Raw genomic sequence first — 12,262 nt, 5'->3', positions numbered from 1 at the left:
TATATATACATATATATATATATATACATATATACATATATATACATATATATATATATATATACATATATATATACATATATATATATATATATATATATATACATATATATATATACATATATATATATATATATACATATATATATACATATATATATATATATATATATATATATATATATATATACATATATATATATACATATATATATATATATACATATATATATATACATATATATATATATACATATATATATACATATATATATATATACATATATATATATATATATACATATATATATATACATATATATATATATATATACATATATATATATACATATATATATATATAATTATCATTAATGTTGTGTAGCACACAGTCTAACAAATGTTCGCATGAACAAGTCTGCATCATCCAAGATGTCCTTTGAAGGCAACTCTCGTATTTTTGCTGCGTGTGTGAAAGTCAACTCCAAGCCTGGGTACATTTTCCACTTTTATTTTTTATTTTGAATTTTTTTCCCATTGCACAGTTAATCTCTATCTACACAATGTCCTAAATTCTCATGTGTGCGGCAGCAGATCCATCAGGTCCATAAACATCCATGTGAAAGTTGCATAAAACTGTACAAGGAAAAATTCGGCTACCATGAGAAAAATACTGCAAGCCACTCACGACTGTCGACTGCAGGACGTGACGACGGTGGGCAAATGTCCTCCCTCTCGCTCTCTCATTCGTGTTTTTATTTGCGTGACGGGCAACACTGCGTACTGAAAGAAACATGATGTGTGACAGACATTCAACTGATTTTTTTCCTTGGAAGATTTAACACAAAGTCAAAGAAAACGTGGCTGTGTGGCTAAAAGTCACTGGAAGAACCAAAAAGAAAAAATGTGGAATTATTTGATCCTTTTTTTTCTTATACAGTGAACCCCTGCATAGTCGCGGTTCGGTATTCACAGATTTATGATTTTTTAATTTATTTTTTTCAATTAAAAATCTTGGTTATTTGTTGTTTTTGTCTCGAAGAGAAAGCAATTTTAAGTAATGCTTTAGCGCCATCTAGTGGAATCTTGGTGTTGTTGCTCGGTTTAATTTATATAGTGGGGTTTTTTTTCCCCATCTGTGAGATTTCCCGTTTTTCTGGTGTTTCTTGAATGCTCCTCGTGCACGAAATATTAGTACGCAAGCTGAGACTATTGATGTTGACAGTTGGTTATGTAACATGGGTTCGTGACCGTGTACATGCAAGAACACGATTGTGAGCTTCCGATAAGCGTGGTGTCGATTCTTGATGATCCTCTCTGTTTTTAAGTACAAACCGGGAAATTTTCACTTTTCCCTTATTCCCCGTGAATGGCAGGGGTTCACTGTATGTTATTTGTTATTATTGGCTTGAGTTAGTATGAAACACACCTGACAGCACACAAAACTGCAAACCAGGACATTGACATTAATTAATGAAACGTCATAACTAACATAATAAGAACACATTCCGGAAGCAAAGGCTGACAAAAGGGCATAAAGACCATCAACATAATGTTCAACATAATGTTCAGTTGTAGTGGCGCAGATTTGATATATATATATATATATATTAGTGCGGCTTCATGAATTGAATCTTAATTCCTTTCTGATGTTATCTATTCAGAAAAACAGCAGTTTTTAAAGGGGAAGTGCAGCAGCTCGATCGAAAACAAAGACAAATAGGCTGCTAGGCTAAGGTTGCATTAAAATAGTCATTTACATACAAAGGATTTAGAAAAATGAATCCGATAGCAGCAAACTACCCCACACTTTGTTAAAAAAGAAATACCTCACATTCCAATGGATATGAACTGATCTTAAGTAAACAATTACTACATAATGCATATGATAAAAAAAGAAATATTGACTTTAATTCACATTTTCATGTCAACTTGTATTTTCTTTTATACTTTTCTCCCAATATGACTTTATTCCAATGATTTTACACATTGTCTTTTGCATCGTTATTCGCATCTTATTTTCATTTTCTTGTTTATATTTCAACTTTATTTTCATTACTGTTTTCTCACATTTCAACTTTATTCACGTAAAACTGCGACTTTAAAAAAAAAAAAAAACTATTCTGACTTTCATCCCCACAATATCTACCAAGTTATTTTTTTCTAGTAATATTGACTTTTCCTGTTTTTCCTTGAAAAATAAAAACTATGCTCTTATTATAACTTCCCCCACATAATTTTAAGACGTTTCATAATCACTTTTTCCTCATAGTGCTATGACTTTACAATCTGACTTTTTCTCAAAATACAGTATTACAAATGTACTCGGAACATTACAACTTTTCATTCATAATATTTGTTAAACAAAAATAGAAGCTAACAAAATATATTTGTTGACACACCACATTAAAGTCATCATTTCTTCTTTTAGAGATGAGCGAAGAATTTGGCTCATAATAATAATTGAACGTTAACATAAGTCTTTGGCATCAGAAACAATAAATGGCCTCTTTTCACACAATATTTGTATTTATATAATGCAATGGTTGTATTACTTTCCAGATTGTCACACGTCACTAAGCTAAACCGGTAGAGAAATCTGCCTTCGAATAATGGGCGGGGAATAAAATATCAATGTTTCCTGACACCGAACAATGACGGGAATTTACAAAAATAAAGGTTATTGACTGTATCTATTCTTTTGACAGGAGTACACATAATTAAAAAAAAAAAAAAAAAAAGACATGGGGAGCGTGTATTAACAGTGATCCTAGCAGCATTTGTACACTTAATGTCAAACAATAGGAGCTGCTTAACAGATGAGCGTCGATATATTATACTACATTATGTCTTGTTTATACTCGGCCTCCTTGTAGATTCCAGCCCTTTTCATTAAGGAGAAACCAAACGTGAGACGAAAGCCACACACACGCACGCATACAAATAAAGTCCTTAACAAAAATATCACTTACTTTCACAACCATAGAAAAATAAGAGCTTTTCCGGTAATATTGACAGAGCCATAAAACCAAACAGTCCATAATAAATACAGGGGTGTGATGAGAAAATAGAAAGGGATGTATTCATACACATTTTTTGGGAAGGATACAAGAGTCTGGAAGTTGAGCAAGATGTGAAAATACAAAACAAAACCCAAAAAACATCTCTCTGCATAGAGGAGGCGTCACTGCGGTGTCACTTCCTGTGTCTTTTTCTCGCTTTTGTTTCCGTAGCGGTCGCCCTGAAGTGAATTACAGCGTTGCAACATTTAGATTTGTATGTATATATTATGACATATTTTAATTATTTTTTTTTTGTACATTTGAACAATATTCCAAAGTCTTAGCTATTAGTCCAGTTTAAATACTGACATCAGTCCAAGGGACGGGTTTGGCAAAATGAGAATGAAAACTCTTGTGTGAGCCATAAAACAAACAAACAAAAAAACAAACAAAAAGAGACAAGAACATGGGAAACACACACACACACACACACAAATAATGTACTTGTTCCCTGTGTGTGTCCCCCCTCAACGAGAGTGAGGTAAGAACAGTATGGGACATTGTGCTAAGGGAAGAAAAATCCCAAGTGTCTGAGTGAAAGGCTTGGAGGGGGGATGACTGAACGCAACAGAGCGGCAGGTCGCAACCGTCACGAAGGCGACCAGTGCGAACGGCCATCAGAACTGGTACCATTTTTTATCTTTGCACTTCAGCATCATCTGGGCAAAAAAAAAAAAAAAAGAAAAAAAGAGAGAGAGAGAGAGACAGGGCATGAGAGAGGGAAGAAAAAAAATATGATTCGATACTGTCCTCTAGTGGCTACAAGCTGAGAAGTCAGAATGGCAGTCGACAGGAGAAAGCAGCGGCTTAAAGAGTGAATTCAGAGATTTGTTACCTCGTGGGCATGTTTGGAAAAGTTGTCGGCGCTGGACATCATGGCTGCCGTCCTCTCCTCCAGCTCGCCTAGCTTCTGTCCTCGCTCGTCCAACGCTATCCGGGCGCGGGCCAGGTCGCCCACCACGCCGGACGCCGCCCCCTTCATGCCCTCGATGCCGCCGGGACCCGGGATGTGCTGGGCCAGGCTCCGGGCCGCTCGTCCGGCGACTTCCTCGCCGACTAAATTGCAGAGGATTAGCGTAAGCGTGGGATTTCAAAAGAACGTGACGTGCTAGCGTGACGTACATAGCTCTTCTCTGTCTAGTGACTGTGCTCCGCCCCCAAAAAGACCTTTGAAGAAGCCCCTGTTGGGGGCCTCTGGTGTCTCCACTGGTGTAAACAATTCACCAAGCATTTCCTGAAACAATTACAAGCACAAAATGTTCAAATTACTGCAGGTCTTTATGTTATATGGCGCTAGCCGGGAAAGTTCGACTCTCAGCCTGTGTTGCCCAGCTTTTGTAAACAAAATACGTCATTTGAATGTTTATTTGAGTCACATCTGTTTGACGAGAAAGCGCACTGAGTGAAGATGTAGAATGCTACATTAGCTTATCGTGCAAGCCGACAAAGTTAGAATCTCAAATCCGTCGGGTTGCTTTTTGTAAACAAAGGACTTTGATTCGGATCTTCCGTGACTGTCGTTGTGCACGTGAATTATGATTTGCCGTTTGTGACTGAACTGAAATCAGACACCATACAGAAATTTTACTCGCTCATACGCACTCATGAAATGCTCTCATTCACAACACAGATCATTTTTGTCACTCATGTACACATGAAATGCTCGCATACACACTACCAAAATGCTCTCACACAATAATGCCATTTTTTCAAGTGAAATGTACGACTCATACACTACTGAAAGGCTCTCAAAAACAATACAGAATTTTTTGCGCTCATATGCAGAAGTGAAATCCGCTAATATACACCAGTAAAATCCTCTCATTCACGACAAATATTTTTTTACTCATTTACATTAGTGAAAGGCTCTCATACACAATACTGACATTTGTTTCCCCTCATATAATCCCTCGTGTACTGCTCTTATAGACTACTGAAATGCTCTCAAATACTTTTGCTCATATACAGTGTACGCTAGTGAAATGTAGTAAAGTCACAGTAGCTTCTCACTCATTTGCTTGTCTCTCGTAAACAAAATGTCGATTGCGGTCAAACGCGACGGTAGCAGTCAGTATATCAGCTGATGTTGTGGCCATCGGGTGCACTGACCTGTAGGTTCTCGCAGGTGTCCTGGCTGTACGTGATCCTCTGCACTTCGGTGGGGGAGCAGAGGTACATGGCCTGACCCAGGTTTGTGAAGCAGAAGGTCCTGGCTATCCTCATGTCCGTTAGAGGCAGGTAGTTTACATCCATCAGGGGTCTCAGTCCCGGTAGACTGGATGGAGGAACGAAAGGAGAAATTGTTTAAAGTCCTTTTACCACTGGTGCGCTGCGTCAAATGCGTCTCACCTAAGGGTCATGATATGGCCGTTAGCACAGAAGCAGGCAAGACACACGCCTCGGCTCATCTGGACCACGTCTGCACGTAGGACGAACGAGGCCTCCGTGATGCTGTGCTTGTAGATGCACGTCTGGCTGGGCAGCGACAGGACCTTGGCCTGCTTCTCCGAGCACATCACGGCGTAGTGGCTCTCGTTAAGATCCTGCGAGCTGGATGGCGAAACCGACACGGGCCGGCGTTTGCGGACCTTCTCTCGTTCTTCGCCGTCTGCCGAGACGTTGGGTTCGAACCAAGGGTCGTACGCAGGGGGCAAGAGGCCACCGGCGGAGTCCAAGAAAGCCAACCGTAAGATACTTCCCTTCAGTCGGATCAACATGCCTGACCAACACCGGGAAAGGACAGCGATGACAAGTTGTTAGGGGTACCAAAATAAATCCCCTCTCAGGAGACAATCACCTGTGGGCGACAGGATAACGGGCTGCAGTTGCCTCTGCTCTCCGGCCAGCGGCAGCGTAAGGGTCAGACCCAGGACGGTCCCCAACGAGGTGCCCGCAAACAGGCAAGGCGACGAGGCGCCGTCCCCCTTGCGGGCGTAGCTCTCGCAGAAGTGGAAGGAGAGGACGGCTTCTTTGGCCTCCTTGTCGATGCTGGTGACGCTGGAGGAGCGCGAGCGGCTGAAGGAATTGTCCCGGTGGTCTAGTGGGTTGCCAACCCGCGGCGGGCATACGGACAAGAGGACAGTGAGAGGAAACGACAGACGCAGGTAAAGAACCGGCACTGCACACATGGACAGTGCAGTAAATAAACGAAGACGGTAAAACTGATTGATTTGATTTTGCACGTCTTTTTTTTCCACATTCTGAGGAAACTTTTCTTATTTGAGTAGTTTTCCACTTTCTCCGCGAAAGTAAAATGGAGGTAACCGGACACTTCTTAGTTGTTGAATGCCTTTCAACTTTATCCAAAATGGGGTTTTCAGTCCTCCTATTTAAGCTTCTGGGGGCGGTCACATGAGGGTTGTTGTTGTTGTTGTTGCCGCTGCTGCCAGGCGCGGATGATGAATGACAATTTGCGTACCAACATGTCGTTCACCTGCCCGGTTGCAAAACGGCTCATTAGTGGCCACATTTCCCACGGAATGAGACAATTTTGGGGGAGAGAAGTCAGGACATTGTTGCAAGTGATGGCATAAACGTCCTCCTCTGTTTCGAGAGGGCCTTTCTCGTTCGACGCAGAGTGGATGGCTTCTTTCACGTCTCTTTCAAACCAGCAGTCCTCTCTGTTCAGAATTTGAAGATTGTTGTTCTCCGAGGACAAGAAGGGACACTCTTCAATCTCCAAATTCTGCACAGAGGGATTTGCTGAAGGCTTTTGGATGGAAAATGTATGCAATCATTGATTCATTTCTGTAGGTTCTTACGAGTCGCACATGTGTGACTTGCTGCTCCTGACATAATAATAAACGAATAAACCATGGGGTATTTTTGTGGTCTGCGGGGATAGTTTGTTTGATTACATCAGGGGATGACAAGACCATCTTCGTGGGATAAGATAAAACAATGGTAGTCACATTGAGCATTGTGCATAATTCGTGAAGATCGTGGGGCGGGACTGACGCAAGTATAGAAGAGAAGCTCACAGAAGTCATCTTTGAACGACCGCTGGGCTACTGTACAGTAGACTAGTAAAAGGACACTTGTCCTTAAAAGTAAGAATGAGCGTCATAGATTAACCGATCCGATTCGTCACCAACTGTGTGGAATTGATTGTTAATGTCTTGAAGCAACTGAGGCAAAATGGAGTCAATGTCGCTTTACGCTAAACGCCACGAGCACGGGGGGAGCCGAGCGATAGCGTTACTCGGCTCACTACAACATTGGCATGGAAATGGCAGCTCGGAACATTCCGAAAATGAAAAAGTCAAATGTATTCCGATTTTAAAAAGACAGCGCATGAGGAAAAGACAGCAGAGAAAGCAGAAGAGGAGCGTTACAGAGGGTGTCGACTTAAGCTTAGTGCCACTGATCTGTAGTAGTGGACCTCCCACCACAGTCAAATACTCTAAGTGGGAGCGCCAACATAATATCATATTTCATCTGCCTCAATTTGGAGGCCGGTCGACATTGGTATCACTGCATGTCATACAAGATGCTTTGGAGACACGGAGTCAAGGCTTACCCAAGTCTGGCTTTAGCTCAGTAGGCAAGCTTAATTTCCGTGACATCTTTGCTGGAAAAAAGAGAACATCCCTCTTTACAAAAACACACGTTCAAGCTCACACACGATGCCATGCAAAGCTCCGGAAGTGCGACCTTGCGGGAGGTCTGGGAGGCGAGACGCCGAGCGACGGAGGCATGCCGTGACGAGACGGGAACAAAGGAAGGGAAGACAATCCCGGCCCACGGATGAAGAGGTCGCAAGTGAAACCGTCAAGTTGAGGCGGTCATGCCACAGCAGCATGCGCCGGGGAGACTGCGCAGCGACACATGCAAACACTAAGTGGACAAGACGAGCTATGAACACTTTTTTACGACATGTATATATTCTATGCGTTTTGCGAGATAATAAACAGAGTGAAGGCTGCTATATCGGGGTTCATCATTTGTGCCTCCGCTGGATCACACCTTTTATTAAGCTATAGCCTTTTTCAATAGGGTTTTCCAGTGTCTGTACAGACAAATGTGAATTTAGAGATGTCCGCCTTCAGCGTAGCACCACGCCAACACAACGGAGGAAAATGGAGGAAATGCACCAGAATTAAGAGCAAGAAGAAAAGGCAGAGACTGTTGTTGTTTCGACATTTGGCTTGTGCCATCCAACTCAGCTCCAGTAATAGTTGTTATTCCCACAGAGAAGACATAATACATGCCTGTGAGGAGTTTTGTATGCTCTGTTTGTATGTGTTGCTGCTCCATGCGTGTTAAAGTAGCAGTTTTTTGAAGGTTCATAATTACCGCGACATCTAATTTCTGTTAACCCTCCTATGGTGTTTTGGATTCTATGAGAGTATTAAGATAGCGGACCCAAACGTGGCCAAAACTGTCGTGCGTAAATACCACCACTATTCATACTACTACTAAGGCTTATAATAACAACAATAATAATAAATATTATACTATAGATATATATATATATATATATATATATATAAATTAATTATATAAATATATCCCTTTTAATACTAATACTAATATTGAAACAAAGTAAATTATATGATTAATAAAAAAACATGAAAATTAAATAACTACAACTACTATTAAAAATGTTTTAAATAAATAACATCTAAATTAAACAACAGCTACTACTACTACGACAATGACCAATAATAATAATAACAATAATACGATTATTTTATGCTACAAACAAGCAAATATTTCACAAGAAATGTTTTTAGAAAGAAAATGTAATATCATCAGCGTACAGAAATAAAAAAAAAAGAATAAAGAAGAAAAAATAAGTGTTACCGTTATGGCATTGCTAATTTGAAAGCAGTGGACACGTAATAAGAGAGACACGCACTGTAGTCATGACACAAGGAGACAAGTTGGACATACGATTGTCGTCCACTACGTGACGTTATCGTACGACACGATGGACAAAAAAAGGACACAATCACTCGAGTGTCGAGGACGTGGGTGGAGGGCACACGTCACACACGCACGCATGTCAACATACTCTTGACGCTCGTGCTACATACAAGTAGCATGCAATGCTAGCATGTAGCCGCCACCTAGCTGGAGGGTTAGCCTCTGCTTCTGTATTTTTTGAGTCTTCTTTCTATTAATTATAGCACTTTTGTTGTAGTAAACAAAATGTGAACATTTTGGTGGGGGGAATATATATATATATATATATATTTTTTTATATATATATATATAATTTTTTTACACAGAGATGACAAAAGGCCATGGGAACAGAGGCTATCCCAGACTTTAGTTAGCGCCAGTTCAAGCTAATCAATTCCCACTATGGTGACATGGAGGACAGAGACAGGAGGAAGCTCAGAGGGTGGGGTGGGACAAATTCGGACCACCGCTGTCCTGCCTACATACCCTCTTAGTCAAGTCTTTGGCCAATCTTACCTCCTCTACCACCTCCATTGTAGAACTGCTGGAGATTGCTGTTTGACATCAACACTTTGGGGAGTGTCAATGAGGGAGAAGTCAAGGAAGTTGAAAGTTAGACATCTTTTGCCTTTTTGGCGGTGTTTTTAAGATACACCACTCGGAAAAATGTAAGGGATATTCGGCTTTCGGGTGAAATTTTAGGATGAACTGAAAAATGCAGGACCGTGTATGTGTTAGTTTATTCATGGATCAAAAACCAGTTGGAAATTTTGCAGTTCAGCTCCTCTTTAGAAAACAAATTGTCCAAAAAGTGCTGAAACACCGAGGGGTCAAATTAGGTTTGCATCGAGGTGGCGGTATTATAACGCTAAGACAAACGGTGTATCAACACACGTAGACTGACAGTATTTTCTCTGAAAAAAAATTGAAATAATAATGAAAAAAAAAGGACCATTATTATAACAGCTTACTGAGTCACTTACAGGAGTTATGAAATGCATCCACGTTTGTCGGCATGACCGTATTATACTGACCCCCGGTGGCCAAATTACACACACCATAAGGAGACTATTTTTGTCAGCATATCATAAATGCATATACTGTAAGTAAAATTATGTTTTTTACTTAACTGGTAATATTTTGTCATAATTACAACTGTCATTCTCGTAATTGACTTTTTAAAAAATATAGTAATATCACAAGTTGACTGTGTTAAAAGTTTTTTTATTCCTCGTACAATTACAATTGTATTCTTAAAATGTTTTCAATTGTATTTTCATACAACTTTATTCTGGTAAATGTTGCTAAATCTCAGTGTAATATGTCCATGAGAAAAACATTACATTTCGTAATTCTAAAGCCATGACTATTTTTAATATCTAAAGTCTATAGCCGCATGCATGTGTGACTTTTTTTGCTCTGAATAGTTTCTTCTTCTTTTCCTTTGGGCTTGTCCCTTTAGGGGTCGCCACAGCGCGTCGTCCTTTTCCATCTCCTGCATTCTCCTCTCAAAAATCAACTGCCCTCATGTCTTCCCTCACGACATCCATCAACCTTCTCTTTGGTCTTCCTCTCGCTTCTCTTGCCTGGCAGCTCCATCCTCATCATCCTTCTACCAATATACTCACTATTTCTCCTCTGGACGTGTCCAAACCATCCAAGTCTGCTCTCTCTAACTTCGTCTCCAAAACATCGAACCTTGGCTGTCCCTCTGATGAGCTCATTTCTAATTTTATCCAACCTGGTCACTCCGAGAGCGAAGCTCAACATCTTCATTTCCACCACCTCCAGCTCTGCTTCCTGTTGTCTCTTCAGTCCCACTGTCTCTAATCCGTACATCATCGCTGGCCTCACCACTGTTTTATAAACGTTGCCCTTCATCCTAGCAGAGACTTTTCTGTCACATAACACACCTGACACCTTCCTCCACCTGTTCCAACCTGCTTGGACCCGTTTCTTCACTTCCTGACCACACTCACCATTGCTCTGGACGGTTGACCCCAAGTGTTTCAAGTCCTCCACCCTTGCTATCTCTTCTCCCTGTAACTCTGTCATAGGCTTTCTCTAGATCTACAAAGACACAATGTAGCTCCTTCTGACCTTCTCTGTAATTTTCCATCAACATCCTCAAGGCAAATAATGCATCTGTGGTACTCTTTCTAGGCATGAAAACATACTGTTGCTCGCAAATACTCACTTCTGTCCTGACTCTAGCCTCCACTACTCGTTCCCATAACTTCATTGTGTGGCTCATCAACTTTATTCCTCTATAGTTCCCACAGCTCTGGACGTCAGCCTTGTTCTTAAAAATGGCCACCAGCACACTTTCCCTCCATTCCTCAGGAATCTTCTCACGCGCTAGAATTCTATTGAACAAGCTGGTCAAAAACTCCACAGCCACCTTTCCTAGATGCTTCCATACCTCCACAGGAATGTCATCAGGACCAACTGCCTTTCCATTTTTCATCCTCTGTAATGCCTTTCTAACTTCCACTTACTAATCATTGCCACTTCCTGGTCCACCACACTTGCCTCTTCTCCTCTCCCTTCTCTCTCATTTTCCTCATTCATCAACTCCTCAAAGTATTCTTTCCATCTATTTAACACACTACTGGCACCAGTCAACATATTTCCATATCTATCCTTAATCACCCTAACCTGCTGCACACCCTTCCCATCTCTATCCCTCACAACACTCGTCCTGTCTCAGCTTCCACCACGTGGTTCTCTGCTCTGCCTTTGTCTTCCTAATCTTCCTCCCACCACCATCTTCATCTGACACACCACCATCCTATGGTGTCTAGTCACACTCTCCCCTACCACCACCTTACAGTCGGTAACCTCCTTCAGATTACATCGTCTGCACAAGATGTAATCCACCTGCGTGCTTCTACCTTCGCTCTTGTAGGTCACCGTATACTCTTTTCACCTCAAAGACATTCTTAGCCAACTCTTCTTTTAAAATAACCCCGACTCCATTTCTCTTCCCATCTACACCATGGTAAAATAATTCCAACCCTGCCCCTAAACTTCTAGCCTTACTGCCTTTCCACCTGGTCTCCTGGACACACAATATATCAACCTTTCTCCTAATCATCATGTCAACCAACTCCCAAGATTTTCCTGTCATAGTCCCAACATTCAAAGTCCCCACATTCAGTTCTAGGCTCTGTGCTTTCCTCTTTCTGCCCAAGAACCCGCTTTCCACCTCTTCTTCTTCTTCACCTTCGACCCACAGTAGCTGAATTTCCAACGGCGCCCTGCAGGTTGACGCCGCCGGTGGCGGACGTTGT

The 12,262-nt window shown here is 41.1% G+C and overlaps 1 protein-coding gene across 6 annotated transcripts in view; it reads right to left on the bottom strand.

The window, feature by feature from the left end:
• Nucleotides 1–495: 495 nt before the first annotated feature.
• The window catches only part of stxbp5a (syntaxin binding protein 5a (tomosyn)), a 70,076-nt gene continuing 58,309 nt past the window's right edge, over nucleotides 496–12,262 (bottom strand). Inside the window, exons 21-28 of one of the 6 annotated variants that reach the window (XM_061754041.1) lie at nucleotides 9,486–9,539; nucleotides 7,582–7,632; nucleotides 5,860–6,099; nucleotides 5,412–5,781; nucleotides 5,172–5,337; nucleotides 4,185–4,296; nucleotides 3,898–4,118; nucleotides 496–3,721 (exon numbers count right to left, since the gene is read on the bottom strand). In XM_061754041.1, the coding sequence (XP_061610025.1) occupies nucleotides 3,680–3,721; nucleotides 3,898–4,118; nucleotides 4,185–4,296; nucleotides 5,172–5,337; nucleotides 5,412–5,781; nucleotides 5,860–6,099; nucleotides 7,582–7,632; nucleotides 9,486–9,539 (1,256 nt within the window). In that variant the 3' untranslated portion in view covers nucleotides 496–3,679. Of the gene's footprint in view, nucleotides 3,722–3,897; nucleotides 4,119–4,184; nucleotides 4,297–5,171; nucleotides 5,338–5,411; nucleotides 5,782–5,859; nucleotides 6,143–7,581; nucleotides 7,633–9,485; nucleotides 9,540–12,262 lie in introns of all 6 variants that reach the window. The other 5 variants (XM_061754040.1, XM_061754043.1, XM_061754044.1 and 2 more) reach the window with 5 other exon arrangements.

The sequence above is a fragment of the Phyllopteryx taeniolatus genome, chromosome 18 (genome assembly GCF_024500385.1).
Source record: "Phyllopteryx taeniolatus isolate TA_2022b chromosome 18, UOR_Ptae_1.2, whole genome shotgun sequence".
Taxonomy (NCBI): Eukaryota; Metazoa; Chordata; class Actinopteri; order Syngnathiformes; family Syngnathidae; genus Phyllopteryx; species Phyllopteryx taeniolatus.
The sequence above is the reverse complement of the archived record's forward strand: the minus strand, read 5'-3'. Positions and strand labels throughout refer to the sequence as shown.